The 21,921-nt window shown below is 35.7% G+C and overlaps 1 protein-coding gene across 1 annotated transcript in view; it reads right to left on the bottom strand.

The window, feature by feature from the left end:
* LOC145775482 (uncharacterized) overlaps nt 1-20,510 on the bottom strand; it is a 53,662-nt gene extending 33,152 nt beyond the window's left edge. The window contains exons 1-12 of the mRNA XM_082586776.1: nt 20,453-20,510; nt 20,013-20,162; nt 16,547-16,762; nt 15,322-15,462; nt 9,740-9,916; nt 7,922-8,119; nt 7,285-7,473; nt 5,437-5,654; nt 4,354-4,483; nt 2,809-2,937; nt 2,419-2,495; nt 1,107-1,257 (exon numbers count right to left, since the gene is read on the bottom strand). Coding sequence (XP_082442902.1) covers nt 1,107-1,257; nt 2,419-2,495; nt 2,809-2,937; nt 4,354-4,483; nt 5,437-5,654; nt 7,285-7,473; nt 7,922-8,119; nt 9,740-9,916; nt 15,322-15,462; nt 16,547-16,762; nt 20,013-20,162; nt 20,453-20,510 — 1,834 coding nt within the window. The remainder of the gene's footprint in view (nt 1-1,106; nt 1,258-2,418; nt 2,496-2,808; nt 2,938-4,353; nt 4,484-5,436; nt 5,655-7,284; nt 7,474-7,921; nt 8,120-9,739; nt 9,917-15,321; nt 15,463-16,546; nt 16,763-20,012; nt 20,163-20,452) is intronic.
* Between the last annotated feature and the right edge of the window lie 1,411 nt (nt 20,511-21,921).

Here is a 21,921-nt window from a genome sequence, read left to right as displayed (position 1 = left end):
GCACAAAAACATTGAGTGCTTGGATCGCCAGGTCTTTGTAACATGTATCGAAAGTTTCGACCCAAAGCGTGGTTTCCACTGTTTAAAACTCTAAACTCTTTTTGATAGAGTTTGTTTTAACAATATGACCCAAAGGTCACGGAGGCTGCTGTTTTCCAAAAGAATTTGAAATCCACAGCTTTGATCCTAACTCTGCTGCTTGATATTTGAAAAAGTAAGCTTCAAAACTATCAAGCAGAGTGTGCAAATGAGAGCTCGCTGCCTCGATAATACACTGCTCTAGATGCTGTTCTCTTTCTTCCCATGTACATGTAGCTAGATATGAAGGCCTGCAGCGTTTTCAAACTTTTCAGATTTATTCCTTTATACTTTAATTTTTGCTTAAATCATGTGATTTTGGAGTTCGCTTTGAATTAATCAATTTTATATCCTTGTAGAGTAGCGTTAAGCTTATTAAGCATGCCAAATATGTCAACAAGATAAGAGATAAGCAATACAGAAATAAGCACATCATAGGGATAAGCAAGACGACCACAATGTCCCATTTCTCTAACAAGTTAATGAAACGGGCGATTTGTCTTTGAGTTTGTTAGTACTACTGTATATAGCCACAAATTATTATGACGACATCACAAATCATGTCGGCGGGTTGGTATTTTAGCTTCAGTTGCATGTTCTTAGACATATTCTAAACAATTTCATTGACATACTCCAACTGACGGAGTCAAGCCCATGAAAAACAGAAATGGCGTGAGTATCAAGAACATATGGTTATCGCTTACAATACCCCATTACACGTATTTGATTTATTGCACATCACAAAAAAGTAAACAAAAAATATGGATAATTTTCATTCGCTTCATCCGTACCGCGCTTATCATTCGCATGACATTTTTTTTCGTCCGCACAAGTGCGTAGCATGCAACGGGTCGAACAGCACTGAAATAGATCATTGTATTGTAAACAATACAGGAGTCAGATTGCGACAATTCCGATCAGATGTCATGATGTTAGATGTCAACATGTTACTTTACTTTGATACTGATTTATTTGTGACATTTTCCAAGCCGAGTGGGCTTGCAAAAAATATCAAAGTGATCGCTTACGCTTAGTTTCTTTATCGCCTCTAAGGATGCTTGAAATATCTTCTCCAATTTCGTGCAGCAGCCTTCTTTTATCGAAAAGGAAGGCAAGATTTTGAAGTTCATCGAATGCTTTGTTATCTGCTAATTCGTCACCAAGTGCTATGACAAAAACCTGAAATATCATTTAATTTTAAGTATGAAACACAAAACCTATGTTGTGTGCTATGATACTAAAAATTATTAGGTTTTGGTGTTGCATTGCGTATCATTTGCATTGCTTAGATAAGAAAATGCATGAAAATGTGTAGCTTCAGTTTTGAATTAGCAGGTAAGCTACACTCAATAGGCCTATTGAAACATAACTCATTTTTTCAAAACTGTAAAATAAACAGTTTTAACAGACGAACGTTTTCCGCTTAATTTAAGTCGTCACCAGGAATCTGAAATTATTTATAAAACTGCAATATATTTCAATTTCTTAATGGTAATTAGCTAACTGAAGGTTCAAGTTAAGTTGAAAACGTTTGACTGTTAAAACTATTTGTAAATATGTAAAATATATTGTTGTAATGCTCAACCCTGTTGTAATGTTGTGTCTTGCCTGTCTTCGTTACAAAAAAGAAAACTCTCTCCCGAAACTATATTATAAAATAAATATCTCGTCTTGTGTGAAACTGCAACTGTTAATGTAGCCTAAACCCTGGATAACCAAGTTTTCATTGTTACATGACAATTTAGATATAAAGAGATACACGCTAGAGAAATTTGATGACTGACGATCAGTGTTCTCATTTTAAAGAAATTTGTTCCTAGATTAGAAATTTTATGCCTACTTAGGGACAAGATTAGGTAAATTAGGATAATAATTGAGCAAATTAGGAACGTTTCATGCCTTGGTTCACTTGCTGCACTGAATATGGTGTAGTTTGTGCTGAAATCTGCTAAAATGCACTTTAATAATTGTGCATCTTTTTGAACTTGATTCATCCACCTCAACCTCCCTCATCAATTTTTACCCAACAATAGGAAATGTTATGCAATGAACTTTGGACTATAGTGGAGTAACGGTTGAGGCTAGAACTGGAGCATTTCTAGTTGTCCTTAGCGAGTTTTATGTGTGATATGATTAAGAATTTTTGACCTTTAAATCGATATTGCTGAAACACTCCAAAAATTTCTTCTTGTTTTTTGCAGAGTTAAAAAATTTTACGGCAATTTAAGGAGTTTTGAAAATAGATTTTGGGAATTTACGTTTGAATTTGTGAGAACACTGCTGACGATTAAGAGGCATAGTCTTTCTTAACAGAGTATAGAATATACTTTGACTTGTTACCTCATTCAATTGCTCTCCATAGCTTCTCTTAATGCTTTTCATTGCTTCGATTGGATCACTCCCGTCTGTGTGGTATCCTAAAAAGTGTAGTGAGATCAATAAGAAAGTAAATAAATAAATATAACGTGCCAGTTGGACAGAATGACAGATCTGAAGATATTATCTCAAAACGTTAGTAATTTTCAACAAGCAATCAAATAATTTATATTATTCGCTTGATCGTTTTTGCTATAAATCTATCAAGTTAAAAATTCATTTGAGAAAACTTTGTCAGCTTCATTTGACCCTACTACACTGTAAAATATATTGGTATGCAGAATTGTTTTGAGCTTTAATTGTCCAATTTTCTACATATAACAACATTTTAAAATACCGTGGAACAATTCTTACCATGCACAAACAAAAATACGTGACGGTTGATGTTAACTTCCTCCGAGAAAGACTTTTCAAGAGTAGAATTCAAACGCAGAAGGGCAAGCTCGATATTTCTGCCAGAACCCATCTTTCTAACAAGGTTTTCTGAGTATGCAAAAAGCAAAAGTTAATGTATCAAAATTCACTTGGATGAGGTTGATCATGATGGATGTCTATCTTTGGTGGTGAAGGTTGAGGGCCTCAGAAGGAAAATAGCTTAGAGCCTCATTTTATCTAAATCCAGCCCTGGTTCCAGTCAAGCCATTTCAGTTTTATTCGGCAGTGAATTTTTCACTAAAGGAAAATGGTATTTGTAGTAGAAGTATATGAAGAGGTTCTGCATAATAGTGTTAGGAATCACCGCAGACAGTGCACACTGTTTCAGCCTTTCGGCCTTTTCAGTGCAGTAGGTACACTGGGTATGTCCACGGAGATATATACCTCAGTGTGACGTTTTCCCATTTGTGGAATCTAAGCTCCAAAAATGGTACTACCGCCAACCTTGTCAATGTGCTCAAACTGCAGGCAGTGAGCTTTGCGCAATGTACAGCAAGGTGCCTCCAGTAAAGTGCTTAATCGGTATTAGCCAAGTATTTGTTGCGATGTCGTGGGAAAAGTTAGCTGTCGTTTAGAGTTTGATGCGTTACGTTATGCTCTTGGTAGATGTTCCAAGATGTTTCATTTGGCCACAACACTGCAACAATGTTGCTCCGACCCCTACGGCAGGACCAGGAGAATGAATTTCTTTCATTGGACGCCGGGGTCGATGGTTCATCCTTTTTCCTGCCTGGATGCCCTGTGAGTTGCGTCTCTGGTTGTTGCCATTCGCTTTACCAACTTGCATTACGAGGACTCACCACGAGGAGGTTGACAATTAGAGTTCCAGAGTTGGTTGTGATTAATAGTTTGTCTATTGGAACGGCTAAATAATTCGTCAGTTCCTTAAGGATTTTAGTCAACAGACTCAAAAGAAAAACTATTTGATTAATTGCTTGGCTTTTGATATTTTATCAAACTACGCCATTAATCTTAAACTGTGTGTAAGTTGTAGGGAGAGAGAATGGTGGTACAGTTGGCAGTATATATATACTTCACTGGAGTTTAAAAAATGTGTTTGTAGAAGGGATTAATTGGCAAGCTTTGACAGCAATCTGAAAGTCAATAAAACTATTTTTTCGATAGTGTTAAAGCTAGCAAATGTTTTGTTAGCATTTCGAAAAACTTTCCTCACAAGTGAGCGTTTGTTGTCGGCCGCAGGTTAGCCAATATTATTTTGGTCAAAAAATTATGGTTTAAGCTAAAGCTTTATTAGTGTTGTACTGTGAATTTGCCAAGTATGCCAAATATGCGAACGATGCAAGAGTAAAGTTTCACTAAGGCTTTTCTTAGTCCAAGGATAAAGATTCCATCAGTCACATATTCGACGAAGTTAATGTGCTGAGTTGAAGATTTAACATAGGCTACAGTTAGATGAATCTTTTTTAAAGTTTAAGTTTTGATTTGTTTCAAAAACATACTTACGTCGATCAATGAGAACATTCTGGAGAGTATTCAAAACATCAAAAGTATTCATCACAAGAGATTCATAGTGAACAACAACCTTTGAAGCAAATAATATGATTGTGCATTTCGTCAGGCCTTCACTACTGACCTGCAGATTACAACAGTGTATGTTAAAACGTTATATTCTCCCATTCAGTATTATGAGTTGACCAAATTGCGGTTGCTAATCTGGTATTGCTACAAATATAGTTTGCTTTTGATCGAATAAATTTTAATTGCTTCCTCTAAAAAGTATGCAAGCAAGCGGCCATACGCCCCATGCAAGTAATCTGTTGACAGTTCCTTTGGAGATCTGAACCATTAAATCATAACAATTAAAGTGCTATATAAATATTCTAAATCAATATCTAATTGCTTGCAGTAACAAATGCACTTGGAAATAATGATCCAACTAATGCTGTAGGCTAACAATATTGTGTTGTGATGTAAATGCTACCAAGTAGCCTACTAGCTGACATCATACAGTAAGGCGAACGCCACGTTGAAACACACTTGGTGACAAGGTGGTTTGTTATTTAAATGCCACGTTGTATATAGGTGAGTATAGGAGTAGAGTAGAGTCTCCTTACACAAACTTTTAACCGCTACTCTGACTAAGACTCTTAACTTGCGATATACTGTATTATCTTGCAGAATACCTGCCAGATCACACTGAGACATGGAGGATGGGGTTCATATCCAATAATTAATTGATTAATTGAGAAAGCCTGCAAACAGCTTTCAGCCTGTGGCCCCAATCATGTTCAGGTACAAAGAAGATAATAATTTGATGGTGATAATGTTTGTGGTGAAGATGATGATAATTATGCAAATTCTCGGGTTTTGTAACCATTACAGATATCTGTTGTATGGTAAAGTTGTCAAGTTGAGGTTGTCGTCAGAAAGCTCCATAATCAGCCAAGCAGCTTTCATGTTATAATAATGCGCATCAATTGTCATTGTGGAAGTAAATCTGCATTGTGCTCTTGTGTTTAATGCAAACTTGAACTAAACAAGACATTCTATGTTAAAGAATTGGTTGAGAATAATTATAACCCATACCTCTTTGACCCAATTCTCGGCAAGTGCAAGGGATTGGCTTAAAACGTCGTCCAAAACAGCACGTGACATATCGAATACAAAATATATTTCATATATGGCTTTATTTGAAGATCCAAAAATTCTTCCAAAATTACCGCTGCGTGTATCGATTCTAATGTCATCAGCGCTGTCACGCAAACTACGTAAAAGGTCACTTGACGAATCTGGGTAGCGAGGATCTGAAAGTTGCAATTAACACAATGAAGATCATTATGAACACACAGTTAAATTCCGTTAGTGTGAAATCGATTTTTAAATGCCTGTTGTCATATTGTATGCACTAAATAAGCACAGTACTATCAATTTTCTTGTTATTGAAATGCCTGGTGAACAGTCTCATTAATTTTTTAGTAAATCACCCCAACAAGAGTTGTAATGTAGCCTAATGTTATCCTAACTCCTAGGAGAATTCTTTTTGTAAACTACTCTGCCGGAAAGACTAACCAAACACCGTATGCGATAGGTTATTTGTGTACAATGAACTGCATTTTCATCCCACACATTGCTCACTAAACCAAAATAAGTTTTCGAATATCTTAAATAAAAAAATGTAATTTTAATTAGATTCACTGAACAATTGTCCGCCCCGATAGCTCAGTTGGTTAGCGCGTGACTGCGTGAACGAAGAAGCTTCAAGCTCAAACGGGCTGGTTCGACTCTCGGGGTGTGCGCTTGAGCAACGCATTCTAAGGACTACTCTCCATTCAACGGCACCTAATGGATGGAATAATTCTCCGGCAACAACACTTCAACAATAGGAAAACTTCACTCTGCCAATCTCAGTAACCGGCCCTGCGTCAAAAGCCTCTACAAGAATGAGAAATTGGTAGGAATAACCTATCAATGCTTTGTCAGTCCAAGGATAAAGATTCAAAACCAAACCACCAATCTTGCAGTTCTGATCATAAGTATAATTACATTAAGAGCCAACATGTTTTAACCCTTTGTAAGCCCAGCTTTGTTTCTGCAGCGTAGTAAAGATGGTTAGCCTACCACGGTTTTGTTTTTGCCTTAAATGCAATTTATTTTCAACCTCTCCTCACGATTGAAAATTTCTGTGTAACCTGCGACACCAATTTAAAAATGTGAATTTTCCAAGGCTTATGGCATAGCTTACGTAGGCCTACTTGCAAGTGGAATGCTCAGTTGGCTACTCCATCTTCGTGACAATATTGCTGGAACTGTAGCCTAATTTCAGTGTAATTTATCATTCAAAGCCAGTTTGCCCAATTCACGAAAATCAAGAATCCCTGGTCGAATTGAGCATATGTCTTTAATTTTGTCTGTTATGAGTCTTTTACGTGTTATGCGTAGCCTACCTTATTATTACAGTAGCAGTAGGCCTATTGCAAAATTACAAATAGGCCAACTTAGAAAAGAGAAAATGGCAAAGGTGTATTACAAATGCGTTGATTGGATAATGGGAAAATTTGAAATGTCATAAACCAAAAATTGTCTGTGGTTACATTTTCAGATCAAGTTAAATATTTGTGCTTCTGGAGTGCCTCCCTTCAATGAATCACGCTATGCCACTGGTCGACAATAACTCAATTTATCTTCAAACATCTCTACTATCCTCACATACAAAAGCATACGTTGGAAGCAAAACAGACGTTTAGACATGTTGATACCAGCCAGACTAGGTCTCGTGTTTACTGTATTTTTCACATCGCCTTTTTTGGCAATATCGTTACAAAACGACGACTTTTTGACGTCAATTTTGGCAAAAAACTTGTTCAGGCTGCCGAGCAAAAAGAATTGTGCATAAAGTACAAGCTAAACTAGAAGCACATTTATGAATTCACTTACTGATACACAGTGGAGCTCCGCTGCCACTCCATTGCCGAAAATAAAGGCATTCTTGTATACTTTCTCCTACAAGTGAATATCCTCTGTTGCAGATAAATCGAACGGTGTTTCCAACAGCAAATCCACGAGGACTAAATATTATTCCATTGACGGGAATGCCAGGATGAGAACATCGAAACGTTTCATTGTCTGTGTTGCAAAGAACACCACCGATGCTATCAGTTAAACAATCAAAAATGTTCACATCAGCTCAAAAACAGAATAATGTTTTTTCAATTATGTCAGAAAACACAAAAATTGTGTGGTAGCAAAAAGCAAATACAGCAGAATGCATTTTAATAAAGTTACGCTTGATGAGGTTTACATCACATGTTTTGATTTTCGGTGAATTTTCGCTCATTGTAGCTCCTCAAATAGAATAAAAAGAGTTGCAAATTCCCACAATATCCTACACTAGATACAATTTGTATATTAAATACCAGTTTATATTAACAGTTAGTAGAATATAAATCAAAGTTTGCAATAATAACTGTCGCTTTTCACCGGAAACAAGCATTACTAAACAAGTTGTTTAGAACCGTAAACTATTTCTCATTTATTTGGAACGATAATTTTTCCACCAAAAAGTGTTACCAACCATGAAGATCACAAACTGTATCCACTCCACTCCATTGACCATTCGCAAGACAAGTTCTCACATTGTCTCCCAACAATCGATGCGTAGAAGAACACCGTAAAGTGACTTGATCTCCCACTAAGTATCTGTTCTTTCTTCCTTCAACTATATCTCCACCCATAGCTTCCATTGTGCGTTGAAGATCACCACACTTCACGCCTGTACATTATCAATTTTGGAAACATTAAAGGTAGTTTAAGAGATTGATTTAATTAAGATCATGTAAAAAAAGAACTAACAAACAGTCGCATTATTGCTGCAGCATACTATTATTTAAACGGCAAGTTTGTGGACTAAGGTAAAACCACATTTATGGGTTCATGCAGGTCTATTGCGAAGGCAACTTGGGCTAGATATCAATATCAGCCTCTTTCTCAATGTTAGTTGACTGAAGGCCTTAACATTTCGTCGTTTGGTGCAGTTTTCGTGTAGCCTACTGTATAATTTTGGGTGACAATTTTCATTTATCCTTTCAGATTTCAGTGAAACGTTCAGCTGCATACCAAAAACTGAAAAGTTTTATTGCATTTCGTGCCTGCTATTTGTGGTCTAGATACATTACCTTACTTGAACTTTATATGGAAAAAAACTATTTGTTACTAAAGCTATTTTTTGGTTGCATCAATTAACATAGGAAAAGTAGAACCAAGATTTCATGGTTGCGTAGTCAGTATTTGAAGTTATGAACTTATGAAGTTACCAAAAGTCGTTTACTGTGCTTTTAAGTTACATTTTATTTGTTAAGCAAGGTTTTAGACCACGTAGTTTTGAAAAGTTAAAAGCAGCAACTATTAAAAACAAAACTCGAGGGGTTATGTTTGTAATTAACAGAAATCCATCCCATCATGTTAAAGCAAAATAAGCAATTAAAGCTGCTTTTTGCTGCAGTGCAGAGTGACCTACTGTAGTTATTCCAAATTATTTCTTGCTGCTAGGACATCGCGTATAGATTTTAAGGTTGTGGTTTTTAGTTGAAAAAGCTAAGCACATCAGCGTCAATGCAGAAGGTCTATTTCGGGACCTTATGAAAATCAAAACGGAGAAGGCCCTACAACTATTTAGTTGGCTTGATGATCAAAATGGAAGATAGAAAAGTCGCCATCAGCAATTTTTAAAATCTTGATCTAGCGATAGCTGTGACGTTGAGTTTACATCATAAACAGATAGAAAAAACATAACCCGCCGAAATATTGCTTCAACGTTTATAGCTTGCTCCAAGAATTCTAACCAACAATGACTTTAGTGGAACGCAGCTTCACAACACTCAAAAAGCTATTAGCCAAACACAGATAATTTCTGCCAGAGAATGTAAAACACTTTACTTAGGTGTGCATAAAAATCTGAAAACAAGTTGAAATGAATTTAAATAGGCCTACCTTTTATGTTGAACTGCTGCTATTTTTTTGCTTTACATTAAAGTCTAGGTTACACAATGGGAAATGAACTTTTAGTATTGAATATAACCAACTATTTCTAGCAGAGATCACTTATGATTTCAAATATGATTTTTTGTTATTAATTTTTCATTGGATTCCTCTAAGTCTAGATCAGTAGAATAATAGAAAACAATTTGAGCTTAAAAATACGTTTAGAAATGTTTTAATGCTGAGTGAACTTAGTGATTTCAACTTTATCCATTATTCCTTTGTTAAATATAAAATTAAAAAGATTAGATCTTTATACAATTCCTTATGTAGCCTACCTACAATTAAGTTTTATATTCCTGTGAGAAATTCATTAGAAAATCGACCGTATTTTTCATGTAGGGTATTAACTTACGTCCACAACGTATGGTTCTTCCATCCCAAGTTCCTCCACCTGTGCATATTCTCAATGTTGAACCAAATCTGACATAAGATCCCCTTTCACAAGCGTAAGCGGCTACTTGACCAAAACCTGATCCTCTGTAGGTGATATTAGCGTGATCTACAAAAGGAGCTTCCCCGCAGTTAACATCTGCAAAGAAGTTTTTTCGAATAACCTTAAATTCACTTGCTTCTCCTAGCAAAAAGCATGTTGTAGTCAAAAAAATTGCTGTAATTCGTAGAGATATTGAGCACAAAGAACGATTCAATAATATTATACGTTGTTCTGATGTAAAATAAGATAAATATTGTAATAAGTAAACAAAATCAGTCAAGTTCGGAAACTTGTGTATTTTTTTTCATTTAATTCGCATTAGGATACTGTCACGATTTCTTTCTATCTCTTACCAGGAAAGAAACTTGGAAAGGTTCAATGACGTAGTTTAATGGGATATTACCGAAAGGCAGCCAATTAAATGTCGAATAGTTCTACTGGTGAAATGATAATGAAAATTCTTTAAGGACTTTTACGAACGGCTTCTCAAATAACTCTAATTTCGAACGCAATTTATATCAGCACCAACTCTCATCTACTTGTATTCAATTACTTCAAGTTTCAATCAACAATAATCTCTGCATCTATTACCCACTAGGGTGGGCCGTTTTTGACTTTTTTTCAAAATTTAACAACGGCTAGTCATAAAAAGTGGCACATGCATGAAAAAATTACGTGTGCAAAATTTCATCAGTTTGGGGGTGCATCATCTGCCCCCGCAGGGGGGTCAAAGTTTTAATTTTTCGAAAAAAAGTGGGAAATTTCACTTTTCGTTTTAACATAATTTTTTTTATAATTTTTTTTATGGCTAGTTATAAATTGTATGTGGGATGTACCCAGAACGTTCCTATGTAAAGGCATGTTCGAAGCTTAAAGTTTACTGCCCCCGCATCGACGACCAAAATGGTGAATTTTCACCAATTTGAGATGCAATTTTGTCATTGCTCAATAAACAAACTTGTCGCAAAAGGGCGAGATGGTACGCTCATTTATGTTCTGTCAATTAACTTTGCAGGATGATACGAATGAGGTACATCAGTTCACTTGGTATCGCCACGTTACTCTTGTTGGACCATGTTGCTTTGCTTTGCTGACAAACTTTGCTGACTGGGTTGATTCGTAGTTACGAACTGAGATAAAAGAGATAAGCAGTAGCAAGTTTGATCAGTTGCAGCTATAAAACGCAACTTATAAATTACAGTGGTAGGTTTGTTCAGATACTTTACTTCAGAATAAAAGCTATATGAACTGCAGGTTCCATAAATACAGTGTAAACTTACGATAGTCTATGAGGCTAGCAGACTAGTTAGGCTTAATATTGCCATGTGACATAGAAATAATTCATACGAAAAGCATAGGTTTTTTTGATCATTTAACCTACAATATTTATTCCAGAACTTCTGTTATGGTTAATTTATGGTTTAATTGTTAAAATGGCTACTCGCAGTGCTTTAGAGTGTCCGATATTTGGTCCGGCAAACGAGCTAAGTTTACGAAATCTTCCTACGTACGAAGATGTAATGAGATATTACCAATTTGTGAGAATACATTTACGAGAAAGAAAGGAGCTAACCGTTCAGGCCATCACTCAAACTGTTGCTGAAAAGCTGCAGTACTTGTGGAAACTTGCATCGATCACCCACCTTTCACAAAAACGTATATGTTTTATGATAAAGAGTTACAAAGAAAAAATGAATAACCTTTTGAAGTCAAAGTCTAGAGGTGGGCTTAAATTTCAGCAAAATTTGGAGCAAATGAAAGAATCTGCAAAGCAAACATTATTTGATATCGGTTGTTGTAAGTGTTCCAATTTTCAGCAATGTACTTGCCCGTAGGAAAATCGTGTCCCTGTTACGGAACAACAGTTCCTTCTTGATCAAAGAACAACCCGCATAATGGTGATTGATAAACTTGATAAATCGACCACAAAATCTAATTTTAAGCGTTTGCAGAGGAGAGTCGCAAGATCAGAACAATTCCATTCTTTACGTGAAGACCCAGGAGCAGGCACAAGTAGCGCTTGGGTTAATACACCTTTAACTTCTTATTCAAGCTCAGAAACGTTGTCATCCAATGAAGAAAGCTGCGGAGATGGTGATGGTTATTAACCCAGTTTTGCCTCGGAAAACCCCAGAAAAAGCAAAGCTACTTCCAGTTTAGTAGTATTTGCTGAATCATGCGATCGTACTAGTATTTCAGATAGGTCTGCAGCACTTATTGCTTCATCACTTCTACAAGATGCAGGAGTTGTAACGGATAGCGAATCTCAATCCGTTATAGACAAAAACAAAGTGAGAAGAGCGAGAAAAAAACTGAGGCTTACAACTCAAACGGAAAGTATCATGTGCCTAAATTTGCAAAGCATATATTTTGATGGCCGAAAAGATCAAACTATCAAACAAGATGAAATTGCTGGGCGATTTCGAAAACATTTCGCAGTTGAAGAGCACATTACTTTAATTGAGGAGCCAAGTTCTCATTTTATTGGTCATTTTACTGCAGCCAACGGATCTAGTGTGTCAATAGCTACCGGGATTCTTGAATATCTTGGATCCAATAAAATTAGCTACGATAATGTAATGGCAATTGGATGCGATGGAACCGCAGTAAACACAGGTCAAAAAGGCGGCGTGATAAAGCTCCTGGAAGATCATTTCCAAAAGCCGCTTCAATGGTTAATATGCCTACTCCACGGAAATGAATTGCCTCTTAGGCATCTTATAAAAGAACTGGATGGCAATACTAGCGGACCTGATAGCTTCACTGGGCCCATTGGAAAGCAGCTAGCCACTGTCACACAACTAGATGTTGTAAAATATAAAGCAGTTCCGGCACCAGAGATTGAAATTGATGAAAATGACCTCAGCACTGACCAAAAATATCTTCTACACATGCACAGAGCAGTGAAAAGTGGAGAAATATCAATTCATTTCGCATCTAGGAGTCCAGGTATGATGAACCACTCAAGATGGTTGACCACAGCCAATAGAATTCTACGTTTGTATGTTGCATCTAACGAACCGTCAGCCGTATTGGTGGAACTTGTGGACTATATTATGAATGTTTACATTCCAGTATGGTTTGCCATTAAAAAAGAAAGCAATTTCACTAATGGCCCAAAACATTTCTTTAAAATTCTACACTCTTCTCAGAAGCTATCAAATAAAGCTCGCAATATCGTCAACAAAGTACTACAGAGGAATGCGTTTTATGCCCATCCTGAAAACATTTTGATTGCAATGATATGTGATACCGAAGAGTATGTAAGGGAACTAGGATGGAGAAGAATTTTCAATTCAAGAATATAATCATCTCACAGCACTCGTCAGCGAAAATTCACCCTGCCAATATTGCAGTTCAGTTCCGAACGTTACTTTGAGATGATAGACTGGCAAAATATTCCAGTTACGGAACCCCCAATGATGCGTGGTATTGACAGCAGTGTGATAGAAGAGCACATCAAAACAAAGATGCCTCCCCAACAGTTGTTTCCCATGTTTCACTGCCACACACAAGCCGTTGAGAGAGCCATTAAACTCGTGACAGATGCCTCATCACATGTGGTGGACAGCATTGAAAGAAATGGGTACATTAAAGCAATATTACAATCAAGGAAAAAAATTCCTAGGTTCCAGTCGAAACAAGATTTTATGATTCATTAGACTTAAACCAGAACTAAGTTTGAACAATAATCTGGTGAACTGGTTAAAAGTTCTTCTTGTTTGTTGCATTTTTGACACAATTTCGTTTTTTTTTTGTTAACACAAGTTCTTTTTTATCGTTACATTGCTGTCAAACAAAGTTTACTCCTGTATGTGGTTCCTGTAGTAGCCTATCAAGTGAACGTTTAATTTTGGTTTGTAAATGACAAATTTGTGTAAACAAATCATGATAACAATTCACGCCGAAACTGTACAGTAGCCTACATTCCATTTACGAACCTGCAGATCACATTGCTTCTATTCTGAAGTAAATTATAGGTTGCGTTTTATAGCTGTAACTGATCGAGCTTAGGCTACTATTGCTTTTAATATAAGCAAGACTACGTATTATAGTTTGTCAATTCGTATTGTTATGCAAAGTTACTGGACAGAACATAAATGAGCGTACTGCGATAACACCATCTCGTTCTTTTGTGACAAGTTTGTTTATTGAACAATGACAAAATTGCATCTCAAATTGGTGAAAATTCACCATTTTGGTCGTCGATGCGGGGGCAGTAAACTTTAAGCTTCGAACATGCCTTTACATAGGAAAGTTCTGGGTACATCCCACATACAATTTATAACTAGCCATAAGAAAAATTATAAAAAAAATTATGTTAAAACGGAAAGTGAAAACTTCCACTTCTTTTCGAAAAATTGAAAGTTTGACCCCCCTGCGGGGGCAGAAGATGCACCCCCAAACTGATGAAATTTTGCACACGTAATTTTTTCATGCATGTGCCACTTTTTATGACTAGCCGTTGTTTAATTTCGAAAAAAAGTCAAAAACGGCCCACCCTATTACCCACTACTACAACTCATAACACAACTTTCATAATAATACTAATGCAAATTACACCACTATTTATAGCAGGTTGTTTGGTCTAGTAACTTTGAGAAGGTTACGCAATGCTACATCATAACAAACAACATCTGGCAATTGTGAAAAACAAAAGAACATTCCAGATTCGCGCGTAGGGCAAAATGTTCCAGAAACACGTCGCACAGTAAAGATTTCGCAATCAAAGATTACTACAGGACAATAACCGATAACAACATATAGCATAAGCATGGCGATCTGTATACACAGGCCTTGACAACGTACGAACTGGAGGGCTGACTGAAGGCCAATGTATTTTCAATTTTGAAGTTCAAGTTAAATTCACTTTATATTCCTTTTAAATGATAATTTAAACAATCTAAATTGCCAAAGTGTGATCACTGAAACCCAAATCACTGCAAAACTCCTAAAATTATGTTGACAAAATGACAATATTTTCCGAACTACTGGTGTTGCCAGACGCTTTTTGGATTTCCAGTACAAGTGCCAAAATCTATTCCGTTATTTGAATGGTAAAAACAGCACAAAAGTAACTCAAACTCTCACAAAATATAGACAAAGACTCTATTTATCCACTAATACTCAAACTATCAACTTATACTCGCGATTTTGGCTACTAACAGATCGGCCTTCAGTCAAATTTTAAGCTACACGTTGCCATGGCCTGTGTATAAAGGTCGCCAGGTCGCCGTCGCGAGACCTCGCACATTGATTGTGACAGATACAAAGCACAGTTTTATGGTGTTAAAACTATTTGTAAATATCTAGTGTAAATATATTCTTATAATGCTTAACTCTGTTGTAGTTTTGAGCCTTGCCTGCCTTTGATACAAAAAAGCAAACTCCATCCCGAAACTATATCACCACAATCGCTTTCATAACAAATATATATGATGCAGATTTATCAAAGTACTTTTATATGAAACTCTATAATATAAACTTTTATTCAAGCAAACCTAAATCGACGCAGCTTCTTCCACAAAATCCATCACAGCGACAGTTCATTCCAGAATCACAATCGCTGTCTGTGACGCAACTATCACCGCACGTCAAGTCGTTCTCTTCTACTTCCGTCAATCTGAATGGTCCACACGATACTATAACATTGCAAAAGCTTGTAACTAATGACGGGATGTTATTTACGGAATGATAAGACAGCTACAATTTGAAGGTCTAAAACTTGACTTTGATGTCTGGTTCTAATGGCACGTGGTCATATACTACGAAAACAACTTTAACTGTAAATACAAAACTACTCAGCCGGGGGTTCGCGGACCATCAAGGGGTTGGCGAAGCGTTTTCATGGGGTGTGTGAAAGCTTCCAAATTTGCAGCACGATTGATGAATTACAATATTTAAAAATTAGTTGTGCTTTATTTGTGTATTACAGTTATCCTTAAACTCTACGTCGCGAGGCCCTGGTGCATCGTTTGAAATTTCAAAGGACATTGCACAAAAGTAAAGGTTTTCTAACTAAAACTAAGAATTAAATACTTTCATAAGACTAATACCGTATTTTTAACTTAAGTCTTTTGAGACAGTAAATTGTTGATTAATGATCAATGCTTAACTTAAAGATGCAAAAGTTTGTCAGCAGTCTATTAGCACTCACAGATTTGTCATGATTGTGATTACAACAAAATATTGATTACAAATGAAAAGAGGCAGTAATTCTTTGTAAAGGTGACAAAAATTATGTTAATTTTCAATAAGATTTATAAAAATATATCAAATCCGTATATAGATCACCAATTTTTTATCCCGTCTGCTCACATATAGCTCAAAACATAACTTAGTCAATGTCACCAATCGTCAAAAGTGCTACATGAGTTTAGCAAATTCTTCTAAACTATAAGACATTTCTTTCCGTTAAGAAAAGCAATACAGTACAGGCTACTAAAATTTCAGATAAAATATAAAGACCCGGTAACGCTTCGAAGGCACCAAAAGGGATCTTTCAAGACAAAAAAGTTTAGAACCGCTGTTGTACACATATTGTTTACGCTTGTGTTAAAAAAAAGCGTCTTTTGTTTATGTTAAACATAATTTGAAATAGTGCTTATGAGCTTAAGGTAAAATCAAAAGTCTATGATGAAGAAACATTGACCAATTAGTCTAACAGTCAGAAGTTCTATTTCAGAACTAAGCTTTATTCAAAGATGGTAAAAATCATTTACGTACGTGCGCATGTTGTTGATCCAGTCCAACGTCTTCTACCATGGCAGAGATGGGGCACTGACGGCTCTTCACGCTTGTACCCGGGTTGACAAAGATATACCGCGACGTCGTCGTGCTTGTATGGGGCAGTAGTGACTGTGAGAGTTCCATTCGCCAACCTCCGATGAACGACCACTCCTCGACTGTTGGGAACGTTGACAGGAGTTGGGCAATAGATTTCTGTGTTGAAGTACATGAGATTTAATACTGGATATCTTGTTTGTACAGATGATATGAGCACTTTTACTTTCTGGTGCTTTAAAAAAAATGTATTCCTCAGATAGCTAACTTTGTTGGTGTTGTACAGTAGGCTAGGGTGATGAAAACGACAACGATAAACAATTCATGAATTTTCTATAATTTGGTTCTATGTTGTATGATTACATTAGTTAAAGTTAGTATTCTCTGCTTGCAAAAACTAGGTCAGTAGAAAATTTCAAACACTACACAGTTTTAATGACATCATGCCTTTTAGTGAATACTATGAATAACAACAGGCCAAACAGCACATGAATCCCAAACAAACAAAGTTTTATGTTTTAGGTTCAAAAAGATTTGACTAATTTGAAAGGTTTTGCTTCAATGTCTTATGCTTTCTTAATTTTTTTCATAGTACTGTATATGTAGTACTGTACTAGTACTGTATATTTTTCATAGTACATAATAATGTAAATGTAATAAACTTGAAGATGTTAAACTTGATCACGTTGCTCGGCTTCGTATGCGTATGGTTCAACAAGACAAACTCTCTACAGAAGCTCTATCAGTACTGTATATAATGCGAAAAAGTACTAAAAAATTTACTAAATATGTTTTACACTTGTTTGGAAGTTATATATGACGTCATAAGAGCACAGATGTTGCGTGCTGTATAGTGCAATGGTTCTTAACCGAGGGTAATTAACACCAAAGGGGTGATTTGACCTTTTGGGGTTAATTTTGATTATCATTTTTTGGTTGTTTTCTTATAAAATACTGTATTTTTAACCTTATGGATTAGAACGTAAACTAGATAGCTTTTCGTGTGCGTTTATGTTTTGTTTCACTTATTAAGACTATATGCCTTTTGTGACATCATAATGTTCTGGTGTCTTACGTACAATCAGGTTTTCCATCGACATGGACCCCAAAATAAAGACGACCAACAATTTAAATTTTTGAACGAAACGAAGCAAACGTTTTTTAACAAATCTTTGCATTTATACGGGCCATGACATATCACATGCAATATTTTTTGCCAGAAACAATCTGTTTCAGCAACTCCAAGTTTGTAGAAAATACTTCGTGCATCTCACGACAGCTCAGGTCTAGGTTTACCTTCACTTGTAGAAAGAGTTTGACTGTCATTTCACAAGTCTGTTCCTAAAAGTTTTGTAATTATTGAAAATCAGACAAAATGAGGACTCAACACAGCAAAAAAGCAATATCAGCCTTCCGATTAGTTATACTTTTAATAGACATTTGAATGAAAATTAAGACCTCATTTTTGTGTGCTTTTTAATAATTGATTGCAATCTATAATCTGTTATTTTTTGAAAAGGATGCAATTGAAATCCATCATGTTCTTATCAGGGGTAACGACATTAAAAAGAATAAGAACCAATGATAGTGTCTTACTTGCTAAATTCCTTAATAAAGCTGTGTGGTGAAAAAGTTCTGAAAGTTTTAAAAATTTTACTAGATGAAGTGTTTGTGTGTCTAAAACCCAACTAGGGAAGACAAATCACTATAACAAAATTATTTGATGCTTAGCTGTATCTGTCGGCTGCATAGCCATGGTGAAAACCCTGGAACGGCAATCGAAAGGAGGCCGGTTCGACACCGCTCAAGAGCATGCGGCTGCGGCTGTGTCTGTGGCAGAACACTGAAAGACATGCCTGAAGGTGGACATGAAGATTGCCTTCCCGTCCACTTAATCTAAATCTTCAACCACCAGGTGTAAGCCTGGATACGACAAACAAAACAAAATTTGATGCTTAATGCCCATTTTGTTTGAAATAGCCTATTCTAGCAAGTTTTGATTTCTCTAGCTCAGTTTTGGACATGGCAAGGGAAATAACTGCCTGGGTTAATATTCTTAAAATCCATCTAACTGCATTTAATTTTTCGAAGCCAACCTTTGACGATTAAAATGTTTCAATGAATTATTCTTTAACAAAGTTTAGTTTTATCTTCATTCATTAAGTCGACATTCCTTGAATTTCTTTTTTTAATTGCTGTCATTAAGTTTGTGGTACAGCATGAAAACAGTGTTCATATAGAATAAACAAACTTTGAAAAGAATTGCAAACTTCAAATTGAGAGTTTAGAGTTAAACGGTGCTGTAATTTATTGTAGATACTGTACCAAGCATATTTTGTTACATGCTTGCTTTGAGCTTATCAGTAGTGCAAATTGGCTGTTACCGTACGTTATGTAGAGGCAACATTTACTTTATTTAAAGCAGTCGTTTGAATTTTTAAAAAAACAGTTTGCACTTTTTTTGCAGACATTGTATTCACGCAAACTAACCATAGTTATTCTACAAGTGTAGACAAAATGATTTGTCGAATAGGTTATGATCATGCTACTAAAAACGAAACTTAATCAATTACGCCGCAATACCATAATTAGTTTGTAAATATTTGTTTTGTTATTTGTAGAATAACAATTATGGAAGGGCATGGATTAAAATTGCACATCTAATCTATATTTAAAAACCATAGCTTAAGCTGCAATGGATTGATCTGAATTTAAATCTGATTTACTCCACACACACTGCTGCTGCAAATATGTAGGCCTCAGGCACATTAGGAAACGTGAGAGAAATTTTGTTTACTCAACAATAACGAAAAATTATTATGCATAAAGAGGATTTGCATTTTTATTCACACATCTAAGTAGGTATATTAATGATTCGTTTGCTGTTAAACATTTCTGGAGATTTCAAACCAGTTATGCACAATTTCTTGTCCCATCCTCCCTCATTAGGTCATAAAGTGTCTCATTTAGAAGACAAATCCTTTTTTATTTTAATATCAACTAGTGCACTAAACAACATTTCAGCCAATCAGATAGAGTAGGAGTTTTGCGCAAGAAGTTTGAGAGCTTAGATTGCCAGGTTTTTGTAACATTATCAAGAGTTTCGACTCAAAATTCAGCAAGTATCCACGATTAAAAATTGTGCCAACTGATGTAGTGGACAAATAAAGCCAGAAGACTCTAAGAAGCGGAGTCAAACACATACAAAAACTGAATCGGCATGAGGGCATCAAGAACAAGATATTTATTGCTTACAAGATTTTACTAGATCTATTTGCATTATTGCACACAACAAAAAGTAAAAATCATGTAGGCTACATTTACCATGCAGATTGCAATTTTTTTATCCACTGCGTACCATCAGCATAAACCATCACACTGGTTGAAAGGCACTGATCTAAAATCTCACCTATGTTTATGCAGGAGAGTCCACATTCATGATCACACTTGCACTCCTCTTCACTTGTACATCTGTCGTCTCCTGGGAGTCTGCAATATCTTCTACATCGTCTTCCAACTGCTCTAGCCGCTCCTAAGTTTCGTCTTGGACAGGACTGAGCTGAATATACATTAGTCACAAAGTCTTTTTCAGTTTTAAATAAGCTTAAAATCATATTTTAGTACAACAGAATTAACCACCTCATGCTTGAATATTGATCTTAGCACATGAAACTTAGGCCACACAAGAAAATGACGACTAAAGAAGACCAGCTGCAGTTGATCTGATGTTGTTAGAAAAACGTTTTGTTATAAACCAAAAGGAAAGAAGAGGATTTCTTAACGTACATAATTATTGATAAAATAATAATTTTCTTCAAAGCGAATTATTATTAGATATAACTTACTTACCAGTCAGCTTTAGCATGCAAACAACTATGATTACGAGGACTAAAAGCTGGTATCTCATTGCTTTCAGAAGGTTAAACATTTCAACGACCAATAATAACAGCAGCAACACGGCTAAGCTCTTTGCATGGTAGTGATTTGATTAAGCAATCCAATCACATTATAAATTAGCCTGCGGGAACAAAACAGGCATGGATAAACTACCTTTACACTACACATCATGGAAAGTTGATTTTGATTGCAAAACAAATTCAGCCACAATTATAGACCATCACGTTTGTCCATTGGCGTAAAGCAAGTTTCAAATAAAAAAAGTTAGTTATTTTTTGACTCAACAAAATTTATTTGGGGATTAAACCCCAAATTAAACTATAGGCTGCAATACAGCAATATTGCAAGACTTGAATTGAAGATTTTTAATTTGAGATAAGATGCTTAACTATGTTTTCAATTGGTGAATAGTAGATTTTGATAAGACTTCTACTTCTCCATATTAATATTTTTATGTCAAAAATGACACTAGACTTGTGATTTTATTTAACAAAATACACATTCTTCCAATTTCCAAACAACATGCTTTGAGATTACACCGAGTGCAAGAAGATCTGGCCTGCTTTAAAGCCTGCGTGACCGGTGGGTGAGAACGTTTATAGGCCATTAATTACACTACATAACACAATGACTAGCCGTAAACTTGTCGGACTTTCAGCATAGCTGCCCTGAAATTTTGTCTTTAAGCGTAAGACAAAATTGATTTCAGAAAAACAGGTCGTCTATATTTTGTAGCATATCCTTTCTTTTAAAAAAAACAAACATATTCTTTCTTTTTACAACTACAGTATTCAAGTAAGACATACATATACCAAAGAACCTATTTAACTCTTTCTATCTGAATAATTGCTATCTTCTTGTTATAACGTTAGACTACTACTACAATATCATAGCCGATGCGGTCTTTGATGACTACCATAAATTTAATGATGTGCTGAAGTTCTTTAGGGCTCCACAACGTTTGAAAAATATCTTGTATTCAATATATTTCCTTGATTTGCACGTCCATTTAAAAATGGAAACTAGCACCTCAAAAGGCGAATACTTAAACGTTTGGGTGTTCATTAGTATAGCCTACATAAGATGAAGGTTGCAACTACTGCTAGTAAAGATCTCAAACAGTGTTGTATTTTTAGATACTCTGCTCTTTGTAGGAAAATGTGGGAATTTTATTTTTCAAACTACTTTCTTCTTCCACAACAAGCAATAATCTGATTCAATATCCTAAATTCTTGCTGCATGCAATCAATGATTTTGTAAAGCTTGCATTTCATTCAAGCTGTTAAAATAATATTAAATTGTCCCTCACTTTCTTTTATAATAATTATGCAAAATATACTTTACTTTATAGCCTATCTCTATTGCTACTGGGATACGGTGATATCTCAGTGTAGGTGAGTTAGCAAATAATTTTTTAATAA

The sequence above is a fragment of the Aplidium turbinatum genome, chromosome 8 (assembly GCF_918807975.1).
Source record: "Aplidium turbinatum chromosome 8, kaAplTurb1.1, whole genome shotgun sequence".
Lineage (NCBI taxonomy): Eukaryota > Metazoa > Chordata > Ascidiacea > Aplousobranchia > Polyclinidae > Aplidium > Aplidium turbinatum.
Note: the sequence above shows the minus strand (reverse complement) of the source record. Positions and strands in the feature narration are given on the sequence as shown.